The 21,532-nt window shown below is 40.8% G+C and overlaps 1 protein-coding gene across 1 annotated transcript in view; it reads right to left on the bottom strand.

Moving 5' to 3' along the window:
- LOC110476213 (neural-cadherin-like) overlaps positions 1 to 20,945 on the bottom strand; it is a 72,521-nt gene extending 51,576 nt beyond the window's left edge. Inside the window, exon 1 of the mRNA XM_077786296.2 lies at positions 9,887 to 20,945. Coding sequence (XP_077642422.2) covers positions 9,887 to 10,907 — 1,021 coding nt within the window. The 5' untranslated portion in view covers positions 10,908 to 20,945. The remainder of the gene's footprint in view (positions 1 to 9,886) is intronic.
- Between the last annotated feature and the right edge of the window lie 587 nt (positions 20,946 to 21,532).

Genomic DNA, 21,532 nt, shown 5'->3' with positions numbered 1-21,532 from the left:
CTTGTGGGAACAACATCAGGGTGTCCAGCAAAGCATGATTGGACAAGGACTTGCCAGAGGACAACGAATGTGATGAAGAGACTGACAGCAACAATAATGTCTGTGTAATATATGGATGTCTAGCAGGACAATGCACTAAGGATTTCAAAGTACATGTTCCTGTACATTATTTTTTTTTAAGCATAACTCCACATTCTAATTAGCACAGCAAGTATTTCCAAGTTTTTGCTTGACTATAATTACCACGACACACACAAAAGGCAGTCTCTGGTGTTTTCCAACTGACACAGCTGCTTACCTGCAGAACAGACCTTAAACCAGATTTTCAAAACTGATTTTGAATAAGGTACATAAAATTAATTTTCACCCTTATGAAAATTTTTTGTGCTTTAAGAGAGTGGATGAATAGAAATTTTAGAAATATACACATCCCTATAGTTCAGGTGTCTCAATGCCTCTGTCCATTACCTTACAGATATATTAATATATGTACATCAGTATATAATAGCAACAGTACATGATCATGAATCTGCATTCATATGTTATGATTTATAGTAGTTTATTAGTAGTATATATGCAGTAATATTGCTACATTATAGAAGAAAATAATATGTTACAATTCCACTCAAATCTTAGCAGAAACAGCTTAAAACTGATAATCCTCTGTGGATTTGGGTTAAGTCCTGCAAACACACAGAAAGGTTCTACTGAAAGTATCTGTTCCCAATACCAGGCCCTGACAAGCAGTGGAGATACCTGCCACTACATCCAGCAGTGCAAGTCGACCACTGCTGACACCCCCTAAGTCAGGAATCTGACCCAGGCTTCATTTTCCAAAAAGAATTTTCAAACTGTTGTGTAACACAATAGCAATTACAAATGTCTCAGTATTAAATGCTAGATGTTTGACTTTCAAGCCAGGCACACCACAGATATCTTACACAATGTCATCCATTCAAAAGAAAACCTACTCAAAAAATAGTTCTGCTAATTAGATTGTTGGCACACACACGGATTTTGCATTTGACAGATTTTCTTCTCTACTTTCAGACAAAAGAAAAATTTAAATTGCTTTCTCACAGATACTGAGCAAGAGGAGATAAAACACAAAATGGCCCTTGCTGATCATGAACATGACATTAACATAACACTGGAATATCTTATGCCAAAAATGAGTATTTTTAAAAGTCATATAGAAAATAATACTTCCAATTGAAAAGGGTAAAAAACATCTTTTTATTTAATCAGAAAGTATATTTCGTCTTATTTTTCTTCAGCATGGAAACTAATGAAAACAGGTTCTATAAGCAGATTGCTTTTCCTACATATTTGCAAACACCACTTATTTGCCCCTCGCAGTATCAAATCTAAGCCCCCTTCACAGCTCTTTTCAATTTATACAGAAAACTAAAACTAAAATCATAAACTCTAGTCCAGAAGTTTTTCCTACTTTAGCTGCTTAATTCCCTATTAGAGTCAATTCGTGTATCATCAAAAATCCTTCTTAGGGCAGCTCATCCTGAAGTCTGCTTTTTTTTCTCTCTCATACTCCCTTCCAGTTGGAATTACTTCCTTTTAACTTAATATTACTGACAAAAGCTGTAGCACAGAAATTCATTCTCTATCACCAAAATCAATCTTCATGATCCACTGCTGAAACCTCATCATAGGTATCTATCTATAATTGCTTATTTTTCATGCCTATCTGTGGTTGAAAACTGATAAACAGAAGGATTTATTATACTGCCTTGCTCTGAAATCCAACCACATTAGGTAAGGTAATACACTAGCTGGCCACGTTTCTGCTCACAGGAGATATATGTCATCACTCATCATTTTCGTCCCTTGGAAAAAAAAGAAGAATGAACAAAAAATTAAGTAACTTGCTGGGAAGTTTAATCATAGTAAAAATGGAAATAAATGGCGATGAGTCAGTAAAAAATAGGGAAAGTCTCTAAAACATTTAAACAGCAATAACAACAACAACCAAACAAAACAGGAAAAAGCCTTAACACTCACATACTATGAAGACTGGGTTACACTTCCCATATCAAATTTAAGATATACAGAGGAATTTAGAAAGGGAAAACCCTCTCAAAATTGCAAACTTCTTGGGACTAAAAATTACAAAAAGCAACCAGGTGTCTTGATGGGATAATGGTTCTCTTCCGCTTTAGTTTTTTACAGCTTTACTGAATCCAGGCTTATTTGAAGACTCTTTTCTATTATATTCACCATTAATTTTCTGGGAAGGGATTTTAACATAAAGTAGCATGAACCAGCTATTGCAGCTGGTTATAAAGGTTCATTGGATTGCAGAGAGATAGTGCAAACCGATACATCCTGTCATTTCAGACAGCAACTAGAAAAAAATATTCCCGCACCTACCAATAAAGTTATACCAAAGGTGGAAGGAAGAAAGCAAAGGATTTAATATTTAATCATTCAGTTAACAGCAACTTCTGAAGGCTCTTCTGGTTAAACCAAGCCTTGAAAATCATGCCTGGTGACTGCAGTTTCAAATATTGTAGGTCAGAGCTGCCTCTAAACCCATCTCTTTCCACCATGTCATTTTAAAAGATGCTGTCAATCTGTGAAATCCATCATATTCTCAGACTTCTGATTGCATTAGGATTATATGACTGTCTTTTCTCTCAAAAATCCAATGGATAATTCTATAAGACAAAACTTGGGAAATAAAATCCTTATATTCATGAAAAATGTAGGTTTCTCTGCATCAGTGTAATTGATAAAACTGACAATTCCCAACATTCTGATTTTTAAAAATCTGACAATAGAGACTATGCAGTTGGCTGAACATGTCTCTGCAATTGTGGACAAACATTATATATTCCTTGAATGTTCTGAGGGAAGAGGTATTATATTATCATGATTAAATCACAATGGGTGAGAAGCTAGACTGCTCTTGGCATTTTCAGGTCATTACAATTTATTTTTAAAAGGAGATTATGAGAATGTTAAAAGTCTTGCAAGCCTTGAGGTTACTATTGCTATTACATACTGCCCTAAATCCATCAGCAAATTAAGTATTCAAGCTGGAATTTTTCTTTATGGCTTGTGGGTTTTTTAGGTTGCTCCCACTTTTTACCTTAAATAGACAAATGTTTTTTGAAAACTTGGGGTTTTTATTTGGGTTACTCCAAGTTATATATTTGGAGTTGGTTGAGAGGATATTGAAGTTTTGAAGGCTCTCTGCAAATATCATACTGTGCTATTTTAAAACCTAACTCTATTATATGTGTTCCTGTAAAATACCTAGTGAACATGGTTTGGGAAGATGTTTTCAGAAAAAAAAAATCTTAATGCCCTAAGCCTCTAGCTGCAATCAGGAGAAATCTGTTTTCCCATTTTTGTAGCATACCATGAGATAAAAGCTACTGGTTATTGTACCCAGTCTTACTATATATCCTTCAAAAAATAGGACAATTATGCACAAACATTTCTCTACTGTCATTTCTGAAAATTCCTGAGGTATATGATAGGCTACTTTTAAGTACAGTAGTTTGCTCATTCATAAAACATTAACCTTCTAAAGAGATAACTTTGATGGGCTCAAGCTGGGGACAGCCCATGTTCTCTCCTAATATGCCTCATCTTTTTTGCAGACAGAATAATGACAGCCTGGCATGTCTCTGCTCCTTACCATCATACAGCTTTTAAAATAGAAGTTAAAGCAAACGAGAAAACAAAAGTAAAGAGAGCGTCAGAGGATCTCAATGATCATGACAGAAAGGAAATTAGCATAAATAACCAATTAAAAGACATTAAGGTGATCACCAAGTTATCAGGGATTTTCAGTAACTGAAGTCATCAATCTTCTGAGGGTATCAGTCAGGGAAACCAAGAATGCCCAGATGTGAAAAAATGACTGCAGATTAATAATCACAACAGACATCCTTAAATAACAAAATGTGTTTTAATGAATTACTACTGATTGCCAATAGAGAACTTGGCTAAAGCAGGAGCAGCTACTGTACCACTGTAAGACGGGAAGTTCTCATGAAATTTTCCTTACAATTTCTTGGGGAAATCCAGCTTGTTTTTTAGGAGTCTTTCCTGTGCAAGGAAGAAAAAAATAGGAAAAAAAAAAAAAAAAAAGGTAAAAATGCCACTACAATCACCAGCCTCACCAGAGAGGCTGCTGTATGACCTTGGATCATTGTGGAATCCTAGAATGATTTGAGTTGGAAAGGACCTAAAAGCTCATCTCATTCCACTAGACCAGGCTTCTCCAGGCCCCATCCAACCTGGCCTGAATGTTCTATAATTTATTAGTTCTATCAAATTGTCAAATTTGTGCTGAAATTTAGTTAGATTTTAAGAAAAAGAGAAGTTCATTTCTTTTGTAGAAACTGAATATTTGAGATTATAAACAGCCAGAAGATCTAAACAGCTTTGGTGTTCAAGTCATAGCAGTCTCAAAGATATTTTTAATCTGACTGCTTGGAATAGAAAGCAGAAATTTTCTAATTATTCAGACAGATCAAACATCAAGATGGTGTTCCACAGTTTCCTCAGACATTCCTTTCTGCCATAAATCAGTAGCATTCCAAGCCTGTAAACACCCATAGCTGTCCTGAATGCACACAGAACACACTTTTTTTTTTTTTTACTTAAGTGCATGAAACCCACTGCTGTTTAATGAAACCCATCTGCTGTTTAATAGATGATGATTTCAACCTAAGCTCAGCTTGAAGTGTAACTGCTGACAGCTGTAATTCATGAAAGAGGTAATAAGAAATGTAAAAGGCAAAACATCACCCAGAAGCTACTTAATTCTTAGGGATGATCCCCCCCAGAATCAATACAGCTAGTAAGGGACTAAGACCTCAGATAAAATTAAAACAGATGATCCTTGACTTCCAAGCACAAAATCCTTCAAGGTGAAAATATTACTAAAATTGAGATCTCCACTCTCTGTGTTGATTTCAACAGGATAAATATATTTAAAATACAAGTGATGCTGTTAACTGTTGGAAGGCGTGTCAAACATCACTCTCAGTGAATCCCCTGATGAGAAAAAATGAATGACAGCAGATTACAAAGCTAATGCCCATGGATCAAGTAAGGTCAAGGGAGCTTGAGACAGCAGGATTAGAGAGGTGGGATCTTTAATGCACTTCCCCCAAGGACTAATGGAATAATAATGGCTCCTTCTCAAATTAAATGCTACCCCATGTTGAAATATTAATGTGTATGACAGTCTAAGAAATTTTACCTTCTGCTCACTGAGTAAAAACTTAAAATAGCATTATGCTTTTGCAAAGCATAAATGGTGTCCTAATAAATTGAATGGGATAAAATCCTGAAATGCCACAAAAAAACATGTGAGCATAACCATGTCCTTCCAGGCAAGGTTAACTGAAGAATATAACCCAGGGCTGACTGATCAGTGAGGTCACCAGAGGAAACTCCTCGTCAAGGACCATGTGCCAAAAAACATGTTAAGCCCTGAAATTATGGCATTCTCTTTAGCATTTCATGGCACAAACTAAACTAATGCATAGTGTTTTCCTGAAGTTTCCCTTTGGTTTGGGGTTGTAAAGTTTGTGTTTTGCATTATTTTCTTTTGAATAAAATGTTTGCTAATTACAAAAAACAAAGATTGCCAGGCCACTCTTCAATTTCAAGTGTCTTCAGCTCTCAAGATTGATTTTTCTGTCCAGTGTCAAGGCAGAACCTCACAGCAATTTCCAGTATCTGAAGAGCCTGCAGGGAAGCCAGAGGACACCCTTTGTCAGGAATTGCAGTGACAAGAAAAGGAGTCATGGGTACAAATTGAAAGAGGGGAAATTTAGGTTAGGATGTTAGGAAGAAATTTTTTACTGTGAGGGTGGTGAGAAACTGGAACTGGTGTCTCAGGGAGGTTGTGGATGATCCCAGTCTGCCAGTGTTCAAGTGCAGGTTGGATAAGAGCTCACCTGAAGCTGAAATACAAACCAAAGCATAATGTCCACTCTTGTCCAGGCCCTGAAACTCCTCCACAGACACAGGAGAACCCATTCCATTAAAAAAAAAAAAAAATCCATTCCATTAAAAAAAGCACTCAGCATTGCAGATCCAGTTTTTTTTTTTTGTTGTTGTTGCTACTTTCTACTAATTACTGCCTCCAGAAAAAAAAACAAAAAAACTATGATAAAACTAAGCCTACAAAGTATCAAAAAGCAAGAGCTATGCACAATGAATAAACAGAACTTGTAACATAGTACTTCCTCTACAGATTGCAGTTCATTTACTATAGCAGTAAAATACACCAAATTGTTATTTCAAAGAATAAAAAAAGGATTTTTTTGGGCATCTAGATTAAAATAAAACCATGACATTGATAACCAAAAACTATGTTCAGTCACAAAGCAACCACACCCTGGTAATGATAATGAATGGTGATTTGTGCACATGACCAACAAGAGCTCAACTGCAGCTTTGCCAAAAAAAAACTCTACCCTGAATGCTGAAAAGTTCTTCATACTGCAAAAGCCCTTCAAATCTACCCCTGACACAGGCAAACATACACCAGCACAAAGCCTGTGGTCCACCAAGAAATACTCCAGGCAGTGATGAGGGAGTGTGTTACACTGGTAGGTACTTGCCAGGCCAAGTGGAGTGAGCTCCCTTAACTCATACCTTCAGCAAAATGCAACTCAGAGAGAGAAAACCCGTCCTTGTCACCAACAGCTGGGAAATACCTGGATATTGAGATACCAAAGGTCTGGTTGCATCTGGAATACCAGCCCTGCACATACTGCTGTGCTGGTTATCCAGGACAGAATTGAGAGGAAGTAAACAAAAAAAATTCCAATTTCTATTTTAGCTAAAGGGGGGAAATAAAAAAACTTTCAGCCTGTTACATGCCACTTGAAGAAAAGCTAATTCAGGCAAAGGACATCTCCTACACAGTCCCATTTATGAACCAAAGAGTGGGGGCTGTCACAGACTAGGAAGAAACTGCTCGATGTTGCTTTATTAGCATACACCCATCTTCTTGCTACTATTTTGAGAATGTTCTGTCAGACAAAAAAAAAAAAAAAAAATCAGTTATTGTGCCCAGAGATGCATTAGGATCACTTGTGGCACAATGCTTTTTAGCACTTTTTACTGCTCTAGGTAATGAAGTGCACATTACAAATAACTCACAATAAACTACACTGAAAAGATAAAGGAAAAGAGGGTAGACTTTATATGCTAAAGTATTTAAACACCTTGTCTTATCCTCAACATCATTGCCTGGGTTGAAGAAGAGAGTAACGACTGAATTAATTATTGGTTCATTTTCAGTTCACAGTTACAGGCAGCAAGAAGAGTGGAAAGTGGAAAAAAAAATTTGAAGAAATTAATACAACTTTATACCACTTGAAAATAAATAGACACCTGATATCATAAACTCTAATACTAGACACCCACAGCTACTGAAATTTTACATTACACATAACCATAAACATAAGTGACCACAAATGTTAAAAGCAAAAAAAACAAAGTAAATGAACTGGAGAATGAACCTGAACTTGCACTTTTATTCACAACAAAATTCAGTGCAGCCATCTCTACACTTTAATTCATCCTGAAAGTTCACTTCTGTAAATACTGTTTTCTCCTGCAGCTTTTGCAATATTCTGCACCTATTTCAGACTAAGTAAAACATATAGTTATGCTAGGCATTTTTCTCCTACCCCTTCCTTTTGGTTTTCTTTTTTCAGATTACTGCAGTTTGGACTGTGAGTAAGCAGAGAGAACTTTCTAAATCTGTTTCAAAGTATTATGTTAAATGTATTTTAACTCCTATAAAAGGAGTAAGAAAGCATTCTGCAACTTGAAAGAGTTTTGAAAGTACCAAGTCACTTATTAACCTTTAACTGATGAAAACAAAATTATTAAGATATATTTTGAATTTGGTCTCCTTTAAACCAGGGAACTTAAAATCACCACTACCTAAAGTATGGCATTTGGAGTGTCCACAATTAATTGCTTTCTACCTATCTCAGAGTCAGAACTTAGTCCTACATATTTCTTAGAGATTTATTCTCTTATTACTACATACTACCAGCAGTAATATATTAGGCTAGTGGAAAATGCTCCAAACTACTTAGTGAAACTACATGATGGTAAAAAAAAATCCCTGAAATTAAGTTAAAACTTGTTTCAGATTTTTTTTAAACTGCATTAGCAAGTATTGCCTTGGAAGTGAAATCTCGGGCATGACAGAATGACAAGCTTTGTTCCAGGCAATCTCAGATTTCTATATTCAGACTAGGTACGGGAAAAAACGAGCTCAAAGGTGAGACCAGAAGTAACCCGGGGCAAGGTTAGCTACCGCTTCTCTAACATCTTCTTGATCCTGACAAGAGGGAACTGACACCAGCAAAGGGCTGGAACTTGAGCTACATGACAGCGGGTGAACATCCCAGCAGCACACTCGGATTGACCCGATGGGCTCTGTCACTGCCTCGGAGCAATGACATTCCCCTCGGCAGGCAGCCTTGCTCAAGACTGACTAGCGGGGGTAGGACACACAAAGTGCTGTGTTTTGGAAATTGGTCTGTCAAGCTCTTGGTCTGCAGCCAAAGCTAAGGCTGGAATACAGCACAAAGCCAGTGCAAGTGTCTGACACCAACACGCGACCGCGACAGGCGCGACGAAACCCCAGAGAGAAGGAGAGGAGGATCTGAGAGCTGCTCCTCAGGACCCGGGCGAAAGGAGCTGCTGGTGTAGCCCTGCTTCACAGGGGGAAGTATCCGTGTCAGCGAAACTGTCTGCGCTAATTAGAGCCCTGCAGGCATCCTCAGGGATCGCTCAGACACCGAGGAATAAACTGCCTCTCACTCCTATGGGCTGCCCCTCAGTCACAGAGCAGGCGAGATAAGGGAGCGGAATCGCGTGGGAAGCTTTTCATCTCTCCCGCCTGCGCGGCTCTGTGGCTGAGGGAAATCACCCTGAGCAGCTGCACTGCTGAGCAGTTAATCGCTTTCACAGCCACTGAAAGTCTCATCATGCCAAACCCATCCTGAGCCCTTCCAAGATGAAATCAGGCCAACCAACTCATGTCTTCTGATAAGACTTTCTCCAGAAGACTCATTCTGGGCAATTTCTGCAACCACGTTACAATCACAAGTAACATAAAAATTAAAAAAGCGACGTGGTGAATGGGCAGAGATATCCACCATTCATAAATTTTAAAATATGCTTAAACTAATTTATATTTTCATAGGCAAAAAACAGTAACCAATATGATAATTAAAAAGAAAAAGAGAATTCTAAAAATCAACATGTGTAATCAGTAAATGAAATTAGCTATTACATTTAACTTGAGTAAGAGCTTGTGAAAAATGATAAGTCACAGACATGCCATTTTAATGGTGTACGTTAAACTCCTGAGATATTTTTAAAAAGAACAGCACCTGTTTGGCTCCAGTCCTGTAAAACCCCACATCATGCATGCGAGTCAAACACACTCAACTTTAATAATGACTCAAAACTCAATGGCTTCAGCGGCATGCTTCAAATTAGGCACTTACAGGATGAGCGCTGTAGAGAATATTTTAATAACAAACACCTGTGCTGTGCCTCAACCACTCACTAAGAGGTCTAACCAGTGAAACACTTAAATTCTGCTAAACGCCTTACTGCTCCAAACATTTTTACACAGCTGTACAGTCCACTTTTCCTAAGCTACATTAGTGCCTCTTGTCACTTCCAGTGTTTTTAATGCTAATAGTTTATAGATTTAAAAGACCAAAAGTACTTTCCATAAAACTGCACATGACACCTGATGCTAAACCACCGCTAGGTGCGTGTTGTCACCTGGAGACAAACTGTCCTCGTTCTCCGTGATGGGACGACTACTTGGCGTAAGACTTTGCCTAACACCCACCTCGGCGCTCCTGGACGCGGACGACGAGCTCCCACGCGGCCACCGCCTCCCTGTCCAGGGCCGCCCGCAGCGTCACCTCGCCGCTCTCTCGCTCCACGCTCACCGGCGACTCCTCGACGGGCGGCGACAGCAGCTCGAACCACGCGGAGGCGAAGCGCGAGGGGGCCAGGGTGGCCAGGCGGGTGCCCGGGCGAGCGTCCTCGGGCAGGGCCAGAGCCAGGGGCGCGGCGGGCGGCAGCGCAGCCCGGCGGCGGCGGGGTGGCGGCGGCGGGAGGCGCTTGGGCTGCGGCAGCACCTCCAGCTCCAGGGGCTCGCTGAGCAGCGCGGGCCGGCCGCGGTCCCGCGCGTAGAGGCGCAGCGGGATGGGAGCTCGCAGGTGGAGCAGGGAGCTCACCAGCACCACGCGTCCGCTGCGCGGCACCACGAAGAAGTGCGCGCTGCGCGGGAGGGCGAAGTAGCGCAGCTCCGCGTTGGCGCCCGCGTCCGCGTCCTCGGCCCGCGCCTGCCACACCTGGGACTTGAGCGCCAGCGTCTCCTCCACGCGGAGCTGCGCGGAGCCGGGCCCCACGAAGCGCGGCGCGTTGTCGTTGTCGTCCAGGACGCGCACGGTGAGCGCGGCCAGCTCCGCGGGCGCGGCGCCCTGGGGCGCGCAGCGCTTGCAGCACAGCCCCAGGCGGAGCGAGTACAGCGCCCGCGCCTCGCGGTCCAGCGGGCGGCGGGTGCGCAGCCACACGCGGGCCGTGCGCGCGTCCAGCGACACCTGGAAGTGCGAGTGTCCCTCGCCCAGCAGCTGCAGGTGCCAGCGGCGCCCCTGCACCTTGGCGCACCAGGGCTCGGGCCCCAGCCGCGTCAGGGGGATGCTGAGCCCGCGCACCCGCGTGCCCGCCGGCCGGTTCTCCGCGACGTGGCCGTCGAACGAGGGTGTCCGGCGCGGGGCGGCGCGGGCGGCGGCCAGAGCCCAGCAGAGCAGCAGGCAGCCGGCGGCGCGCCGGGCGCCGCGCCGCGCTCCGCGGGGACCCATGCCGGCTGCGAGCGGCGGCGGCTGCGGGATGGTGCGCGGCGCTGCCCGCCGCTGCCCGCAGTGGGCGGGCGGGGAGGGGCCGGGGCACGCGGGGCCGCCCCCGCCCTGCCCTCCCCCGGTCCGAGAGCGCGGGGAGCGAACCGTCCCGTGCGCCTGCCACAGGATGTCCCCGCTGGGCGAACTGCCCAAATGATCCCGCTGATGTAGACACCTGCCGCTCGCTTCTCCTCCTCCGGAGCCGAGTTCTTCCTCCACGCGCCGCGGGCATCAGTGCACAGGTGATGTCCTGCAGCCTGTCACATGTCAGGCAGACTCTCCCAGCACTCCGGTGTCCCCTGAAAATATTTAATTGTTGATTTCTAGACAGCTACCTACTCTAAAATGCCACTTTTGCTCTCAGCGTGTGCTTGAGTGCTGTCACTGACCTAAAGTCACATCTTTAGTCATAATTAATCATCTCCCTTATGTCTCCCGATTTGTGAAGGTAAAAAAATTCTTGATGAAATGTAGCTTGACTAAAGAATGTTTCTGGTGATAACCAGAGAGAAATATAACCCAACATTTATTTGCTTGTTTGGATTTTTGGAGTAAAACTAAAAACCCAATAAAACTAAATTTCACCATGTTATGACTACATAAATCAGGGATGTTGTAGAAAAAGTTACTAGATTATGCAATTCCTTTTCAAAACAGATCAGTCCTTTCAAGAATAAAGTCCAACACAATATAAAATGGGAGTTTGCTGTGTTTATGTAGTGCATGAATCATTTAAGATTAAGAATCATTCTGAGATTAAAGAACAGCAAAATAATAAAAGATACTCCATATTGGTCACATTACTCAAATTTCATGAGACTGAATAATGTTTACATTTCTCATAAAACAGTGCATTTCCCTTATGTGTGCCACTGAAGACTGTAGTAAAGTTCATAGACGTAAAATTGTGTTTTCCTGCAAGCCTTTTGGAGAAACTGGTTGTCTTTTTGGGGAATTGGCAGGCCAGGATCAAGTAGGAAGCCTCTGAGAGACTTGGCATCCTGCAAGCAATTAAGGAGACACAAAGCATCAGCTTCACACATTAATATAGTCTCTCCATTTATGCCTCACATTGAAATGTCTCTATAAAAGCACTCTCCTATACAGGATGTTATCTTCAGTGCTTTTGTGGGGGCTCTTTTTTGGCCTTAAAATAGAAAATTTTACACATGTGGATGTGTACAGAGCAATGGGCAATAATGAATGGAATGAGATAGGAAGAACCCATAACTTGGTGACAAAGATTTACATGGCTTCAAGATAAAAGGATTTTTTTCCAAGAGTTTCCTAACTAGTATGATACTACAAGGAATCTACAAGTAGAATTTGATCAAATTTTGATTAAACCATTTTGTGAGAGCATTTTAGTGAGTTCTGTTTTCTACATCCACTAGGATTTCCCTCTATAAAAACATACCAGGAACAGTACTATATTTTGCAAGGTCTTTCCCTTCTGCATCAGAAGTTCAACAGATAAGTAATTTAAACACACATGTGGTTTTAACAGACTAAAGATGAGCCTCATTCATGATTTCAAATGCAGAACTCTACCCACATTATCCTAATCAGCATGTAGACACGAAACTGGGAGACTGCACAAGGTTTTTTTAGAAAAAATAGAGACCTTATACCATTGTTTATCAAAAAATAAAAGGATGTTGTTTTATAGTTCACTGCTCTATGGTAATCTTAGAGAAATACTTGAGACTCCCCAATCCTATTACCAACTCTGCAAATCAGTGAGAATCTGAGCTGGTGCCCTGGATATTGTATAGTCAGAATCCTTCTGACTTCAGCCCACCTCCAGAAATCCTGACCATGGTGGCTTTACACTGCAAGTTCCTCAGGTCTTCTACTTCACAAGTTCATTGAGTTCTCAAATGTAATAAACTTTACACATAATTTGTTTCCTTCTCCTGTCTGTTGAACACCACTCTCTGAGATCCCATCAGGGTTCTCTGAATGTTCCAAACCATCCTCCCTTTTACAAAAACTTTAATTTCTGTTACCTCTAAATTTGGATTTGTCGAGATGCACCAATTCTTGCACTAAAGCAAGAATTTTTTTTTTTTTTTTGGTCATGCCTTGAATTAATTACATGTGTGCATCTTTTACTACAGTAACTTGAAGTTTCCCTATTTTCACTCTGCAAAATCCAGGATTTACAACCCTCAGGGTATACCTACTTGCCTGAGAGTAAATCTCCTGCTCAGGCTCATAGGCTGCACAGATTCTTGTAAGCCTGGAGTGCAGGTGAGCATCACTTCCAGAGATCTCACATGACCACAGATCTCTCCTGGTCACACACAGCATCAGGCTAAACCAACCTGCTGGTTACTGAGGTTCACCTGTGTGACCAGGTGATGGCAAGGCCAAGACAAAATCATAATCTCTGTCAATGTTATGAATTAATCTTTGGAAATTACTGAATTGTAACAGTCTGTAACTTAGTGATTTATAAAGAAACATTTTTTTATAGAAACATGACAAGCATTTGATGCAGAATTTGCAGTTTGCAAATCAGAATTCCTCAGAAACATGAGCAGAAAACATTCTGAGGAAAATCTTGCCTTAACTTTATGGGACTGCAGTGTCAATATTGAGGCAGGAGAGAAGAACAAGACATTCTTCCTGGTTTGCATACACCTTGTAGCTGAAGAGCAGGATGGCTTAGGGAAAAGTGGGACAATCAACTTTGCTTTTGATCAAAAGGCAAATATGCCTGAAGCAGCGAGTGCTCTTGATTCCCACATACTCAATATCTGGCTTCCCAGGAGAAGAAAGGAGCTGGAAGTCCCCTAAGATATTTTACTATAAATAACTGTAAATATATAATCATAACAGAATTAATTGACCCCTCCGGAGCAAGATGTTGTATGTGTCACCAGGTGCACCTGCAGACATTCCTCTCAAGCACAAGTTTAAACCTTCAGAAGAGCTCTGCTCTGCTGCATATCCAGCCAAAGGAAGCTCTTCCTACACTATTTACTCCCCACTCAGCATTCTACAAGTGTCTTGGCAAGCAGCTCTGCAGGATCCAGCCCAGAGTGACACAACAGCCCCCGTGCGATTTGAGATGGTTTGTACATTGCCACTTTTTATAACAACACTTGTAGCTCCATTTTCTCAAATGCAAGTACAAGTGATAATCCTTTCCTGTATAATTTTGCAAATTAAACCTAAATTATTCAGAAGTACAGCTGTTGTTGTCTAATCCTTGCTAGTTCTTTATGCAGCTTTCTCTTTATAATTTTTTCTTGGAATCTAGTGCTGAAATGAGTGCAAGAAACACCTTCTGTCATACTCAAAGCAGAATTCTTCCTCCAAAAGGGAAAAGATAGTGACATATTTAGTATCTTTCATTATTTTATAACAATTACTTTCCAGTTTATCTCAACCAGCCGGAAGACCCTTTCTGCTGTTAAGCATGGTGTGCTATATACAAGTCCAAGGTTAAGGAAAATATTTTAATTACAATAATGTTCCTAAATTGATATATGTATGCAGCTGGAAACACCTCCTACATGACTTATAATCAAATTAAATCAGCTATACAGCCATCAAAAAGGGAAACCTGAGATATGTTGAAATCAGACAACATCGTCATCATCAATTTTTGCTCGAATCACACTCTAAAGGTATACTCGGTTTTCCCTGGCTGGTGCTTTACTGCTTACCAGTAGAAACATATCATTAATAATGTTCCTTTAACAGTTTGAAAACCTTTACAGAAAAGCTTCTCTTAAGCCCCTAAGTCATCACATGATCAATTTTTTTTGACTTGAGACTAACACAGAAAATATATTTAAAAAAACATTTTTTTAAAATAATTATTTTTGCATGACTTTATCCTATTCTCTAAATGCTCATTTTTCTCAAAACTGTGTTGCATCCCCATACTGCTTTAATGAAGTGTCTGTGAGAAGCAGACTGTTTTCACATTCGATACATAAAACACAACAAATACACATGCCCAACACTAGATCTGAGTAAATATTGTTCCAATTTTTTTCAATTACTTGTATACATGCAATAAACATAAAGAACCCATTAATTCTTTCTTGTCTTTTCTATTGACATGTGTGAATCTCCATAACTTCAGTATCTTTTGTTTTGGTCATCACATTTCTCCAGGTGTGAAACCCAAACTATTTTTACCTCAGCATAACAAATCAAAAGAACGAATTACATTGTCAGAATGTGCAGATTTGGCAAAGAAAATGTATCTGCATTCCAGAAGAAGCTAGGCAGGCTTCTGGTGAGCTGCTCAGCATCTGGCCTAAAGGGCTGCTGAGGAACCTGATCTCCCAGATTCCCCAATTCTGGGAAGGACATCACTGGACTGCAGCCCTATGGCTTGGGATGTGAAGGCTTCCAGGGTCTGGAGCAGACAACAGCTACAAAATCAGGAGCCCACATCTGCCAAGGGCTGTAGCTCTGAAAGCCACAGATGAACTGACCTAGATCCAGTGTCTGGTGCAACTCTCCTCCACATAGGGTTCCTGGGTTTGAGACGGGTTTGCTCCCAGGTAAAAGAAAGCAAAGTTTGAAGTATCACACATCAACACATTTAACAGAAAGGTACTTACAAGAGGTTTCTATAAACAATCCTTTGAAAATAACATTTGTTTAAATAACTCCAAACAGTATGACAGTACCATGCACTGGCGTCTGGTTCATTTGAGGTATCTTATACTGTACATCACAATTAGCAAGGGTGTCAATCAGAACAGTTATTATAAGAAATATTCTGGTTTAGTCAGTGATAAGGAATAATATACTACCAACAAGGGCAGAAACCACCTTTAAAGTAATTATCTCACCTTCATCTTTTTGAAAATTAAAGAAGCTTGACAGTGATACAAACCTAAACTAATATTTTGATTTATCTAACTTACATTTTGTGCTCTTACATGTTAAAAATACTCAAGCATATTAATGCTGGAAATTTGGAAACCAAGCTTATGGCTGCTGTAAAGGGGATACAGAGAAAATATTGTTTGTACAGCTCAAGGAACCAGTGAGGAATGATGCCTCTGTGAAGATTCATCTTTCATGTGATATGAATGTGTGGTGAGACAAGCTGAAGGCAGTCAGTGTACCTCTTGTTTAATTCTGTTGGAAATAACTGCAGGTAAAGCAGGGCTCAGGCAGCAGGTCCCCTGCTTTCCTCATAATACAGTTACCATATTCCCTTCTGTCCTGCTCCACTCCTCTCTCCCAGAACAGCTCCCGGGGGTGTGGAACAGCCAAAGCTCTGCGGGGTCAGCTCAGGCCTTCTCAGCACACCTTGACCTAAGCAAAGGCAAATGACAAAAGTAAAACATGAGCAAGCCCTGCTTTTTACCCCAGTCTCACCTTGCCTCTCCCAGCTGGAGTCTTTCCATCACCCCCACTCCATCTTTCTGTGAAATCTGCCCTCCATTTACTCCTCTGTCTCTCTTTTCATCTCAGTGAAACAGCAGCCAAAAGGGGAAACTGACAATGAGATAAAGTGGGTAACTTCAATATCTTTAATGTGCATCTTTTATTTCATGGGCTCTTAAATAAGTAATTGGAACCAATAGTATTCCAGAGAATTTAAAGTAGATATTTTCCATAGGCAAAATGTAATAGTTGGAATGCAATAAATACTTAATAATGAAAAAAAGAAATCTAGTGCATCTTATACCTGTGTTATTTCCAAAAATAAGTAAAAAAACAGCGCTAGTTCATGTCTGTTATTAAAGCAAGTACATACTCACTACTAGGAGAGAACTGGTGGCTTAGTGCATCTCTCTTTTACACAGTAGTATCTTTTAATAGAGACATGCTTCAAGTTTATGAAGTTCAAAGAACATGGAAGGGTTAATTTCAGGTTGTTTTGATTTTTTTTAAAAGCAAAAATACTTCAGGTGGAAAACAAGGGTAAACTTCCACATCTATACATAGCAGCTGTTATAAAACTCCTAAATGAACACTTCTATAAAAGTGAGAGTATCTAAATATTCTAAATAAAATAATACTACTGGCAACAGCAACAGCTTTCATTTTAACTTAGAGTGATATTTCTAAATTGTCTACTCCCTGTAATTCATAGTTCATTTTTTTGGGGGGGAGCTGGGAGATGTGTTTCAGAACAAGCAATGTTCAGTTGCAAGAAGCTAAGGAAGAAGGACAATTCTAATCCTCTCTTACAGGTAGTGTTTAATCTGCTCAGCTAAATGCAATGGTTCTAAACTGTCAATACAGATGTCTCATTCAAGTTAATTCCCACTCTGAATCTGAAATATGGGGGAAAAGTCTTCAAGAAGGGACAGTAAAACAACATTCCTCATTAACTAAACCAACAAACAAGTGACTAAGTGCTTAATCCTGTAGAAATTTGACAATACAGTAAATATTAACAGAGGAAAATATTACCGTTCCAAAAGAAAAACAGGAACTGGTTTAAGCCACAGTCCACTCTCACTTCATGTATGTGCTGATAATGCAGAGTTCCTGTTCTATTGGCTTTGCTGTGCTCCAGCTCATTACACATAGCTGCTTCCCATGGGACAAGTACAATACCCAGAAGGAGAATGAACAACCTGAAGTATAAGATTTTAATAAAAAAACTCAAAGGCTTCTATGCTCTATTTCTTGATAATGCAACAAAAACCCCAAAACAAATGTTTCTTAAAAATTAAGGTGTAAGAGTCTTTATATATATATAATAATAATAAAAATACCATTAATGGCTTCAGACAGGTTAAAATAACTGTGGACACCTGTGTAACAGAGAAAATCCATGAGTGATGGCAATCCTAAAATAGGAAATGTGCATGCATACATACATACATACATATATATATATATATATAGAGAGAGAGAGAGAGGTATAGTTATTTCAGATTACTGAAAATTATGCATGAACTCAAGTAGTTTGCAGGTTGAACTTAAACCCCAATTCAATTCCTACTGAAATCTGTAAGATACAATCACAGATGCTGTACCCCACTTTAAATAAATAAGTAAGTAAATAAATAAATAAATATATAAATAGATATATATATATAGCATAAGGAAACACCTGAATATGCTCCTCACATCTGATGGGACTACATGGATTGTGTTCCTACAAAACATTTGCTCCTAGTCTTTGAAATTAAATGTAATTAAAAAGTCTGTCAACAAAACTGTAAAGAGTAATATTTTTTTCTTTTCTCGCTCCTGACTTTTACAATCTGAGATCTCCTCACACATGGACATAATTCCATTTCCAAATCTATTCTACTATATTTTGCTATTATTGCATACAAATCTTTGCAAAGCCATGCTCCAGCCAGGCCACAATGATTCTCATGACACATTTATGTATTTATTTATTAGAGCCCACTGCTGAGGCACCATTCAGAGGGTTGCATTGCAAATAATCTTTGGCTGCATTGGTGTGTTTTTTTATGGAACAGTGGAAATTAAGGGGGAAATCTTCTATGCCTTCAGTAAGCTTTAGAACAGGCACAATGTTATGGTATGATTACTAATTAGATGCTTAAAAATCACTGTTAATTACTGATAATTGTTGTTTCTACTCTTGCTGTAATTTTTTCTAAATTTCTTTCTCATCAAACACAATTCAGTTTACTTTTTTTTAATATTACTTTTCTTAAAGTATCTTCAGTTTCTGTAAGGTGGAAAAATCTTGTAATGTTTATCTTGAAGGTGTTGCAATGTTTGCCAATTTTTATAACAATGGTTCTGTGATTAATTTTTATTAAACTTTTAATTTAGGCCAGAGATAACTAAGCAAGGATTTCATCAACCAAGGATTTCCAGTGTATCTTCCAATCAGAAGTGCTAAAGACAGAGTTTACAGTGTTGTCACAACCATCAGTATTTTTCTTTATTTACAATTGCTTGAGGAATGAGATGTTTAGTTCATGAATTTTTTCATGCATTCTGTTATGACTCTAATGTGTTGTCATTCTAAGGGTGATTACGAGGCCAATGTGAGCATTACTTAGAGAAAAACACCATTTATAGTGATAAAAACCTTGTGGAAAAAATCAGCAGCTTTTCTTGATCCCTCTAGTGTTTGAAATTGAGTCTCAAAGGGCTTGTGAAGGATCCTGCTTATTGAAAGTGATCTCCTGGAGATTTTTACATATCTCAGGTAGTCCTGAGAACTCTGCTGAATTCCTAATGTACACATAGTGCATAATTACTTGCAAATCAACACATACTGAGCATTTCTGGCAGCTGACATTCCAAAATAATACAGAGTATAAGTTAAAAAAATAGAAAAAGCAGTCTTTTAGAAGCATGTCTTTTCTGTTTACCATCCTTCATCAATATAAATGACACACAGAATTCTGTGGATATATCAAAAGTGTCTAGAATTTTCAGGAATCCACTATTTCTGCATCACAACTAAAGGTTCTGAGCACTACAAACAGCTCAACTGATTCTGAAGAACCTTGGCCCACCCTTTCATGCTTTTGCATTTAGAACTGCAGAGGAAATTATGTATACCTGGAAGCAGCTGAAAAATAAACCAGGCATCTGACAAGTCAAAAATGATACACAACCTAAAGCGCTGTTGTCTCCAGATTTCTTTAATGAACCAAAGTCTTCCTTTTTGCTTCCTGAGCCTCATATCATAATTGGCAATAACTACAACACCTTCTCAAAACACAAAAACTCATCAACTGCCAGCTCCCTGCTAATAAACTCATCCAGAACAACTTATTAAGACATAACCTTTAAGTGTGTGAGCAAACAATATGCAGTGAAAGCCGCAACACAAATATCTATAAAGTGAGATGAAGTATTAGGATTACTGCAGCTTTCTCTGAGCGAAGCCAAGCATATGGTGGTATAATGGAGCATGAATTTACAGCAGCAGAGATGTACGATATAGATTAAAGCTTCATCTGGGAGAACATACTGCGCGGCAAAAAAACAAAAACAAAAATAAAACCAAAAACAAAACAAAAAAAAAAACAAATTAACAAAACACCTCCAAAAAACCCAAACAATTTTTTGTTTTATTTTCTTGTTTAACCATGATGAGCACCGAATGCCGTTGTGTAGAACGAGGGCTCCCTCTGCTGCCCACGGGGAAGGACAAACCAAATCCTGCCTTCTGAACCACTAAAAACGTAATCCCGAAATAGCCCTGATTTTCAATCGGTCTGAACATACTTCTCAGGAGTTGCGAAGTTTTCAGGCAGGACGGATGGGCTCCTGTGATCCATCTGTTGGGTGCAACATGGAAAGCTCCAAAGAGAATTAACTGAACTAATTTTGTCTGCATTTGCTGCAACGGTTGTTAAATGAACAAGCACTTGACACATTTTGTTACTGTTTAAAACTAGACCAGAAATATTTGGTGAACACATCTTTATTATCCCTGTTTTAAGGGTGCTGTGGCTTATTCGTCCTGGCAGAGCAGCTTTTGGGGTTGGTTCTTCAGTTAAATTAAAGTACCAGTGGGAAACCTATAGACTGTAATAAGACTATGAGTGACCAACACTGAAATTGGAGGTTTGAAAGTTAGATTTTTAACGTGATTGAAGCTATTAAGTGAGAGTGCCAGTAACACTTGTATTGCTATTTTGACGCTATTACAGTGTCTTTGTAGCCAGTCTGATGAAGGCCGTTACCTTTGTCAACTTTTTGGGGGAGAGTGGGTTTTTTTTCTCGTTGATTTCAGCGACAGGGCCGTGGCTGAAGGTCAGTATGTCTTTTAGTCCCCATCGCGGACTGTGCACTGAAGTGCGGAGCAGGGCACCCAGCACAGGTAGGCACTTTTGGGGAGCCCCAGAAGCAGAGCAGACCTGAGGGCGGTGCCGCTCCCTGCTGCTCCCGTGGGATGATCACCGAATCGCGTCTCCAGGGCTGCTTTTTAGAGGAAATCGGAGGGCCCGTGACAGACACAGAGCCCAGGTCACCAGTCCATGGTGACATTTGTAGCAGTGACTGGCACCATCCCGTGCCCTCACACACAGCGCGCTCCGGTCCCGTCCCGCTGTGCTCTCACACACAGCGCGCTCCGGTCCTGTCCCGCTGTGCCCTCACACACAGCGCGCTCCGGTCCTGTCCCGCTCTGCTCTCACACACAGCGCGCTCCGGGCCGGTCCTGTCCCGCTCTGCCCTCACACACAGCGCGCTCCGGGCCGGTCCCGCTGTGCTCTCACACACAGCGCGCTCCGGGCCGGTCCCGCTGTGCCCTCACACACAGCGCGCTCCGGGCCGGTCCCGCTGTGCTCTCACACACAGCGCGCTCCGGGCCGGTCCCGCTGTGCCCTCACACACAGCGCGCTCCGGGCCGGTCCCGCTGTGCTCTCACACACAGCGCGCTCCGGGCTCGCACCGTCCCCCGCTCCTCACGCCGGCAGCTCCCAAAAGAGGGGCAGCTCAGGAAAGACAAGGAGCTGCTGGAGAGGGTCCAGCAGACACCACAAAGATGAGGAGGGTTCTGGAGCATCTCTGTGATGGAGAGGGACTGTGAGATTTGCGTTTGGAGAAGAGTGAGAGGGATCTCATCAGCCCATACCAGAGTCTCCAGAGGACGGTACCAGACTGTTCAGCGGTGCCTAGCGACAGGGCGAGAAGCTATAACCGTG

This window comes from Lonchura striata, chromosome 11, assembly GCF_050655825.1.
Source record: "Lonchura striata isolate lonStrDom1 chromosome 11, ASM5065582v1, whole genome shotgun sequence".
NCBI lineage: Eukaryota > Metazoa > Chordata > Aves > Passeriformes > Estrildidae > Lonchura > Lonchura striata.
The sequence above is the reverse complement of the archived record's forward strand: the minus strand, read 5'-3'. Positions and strand labels throughout refer to the sequence as shown.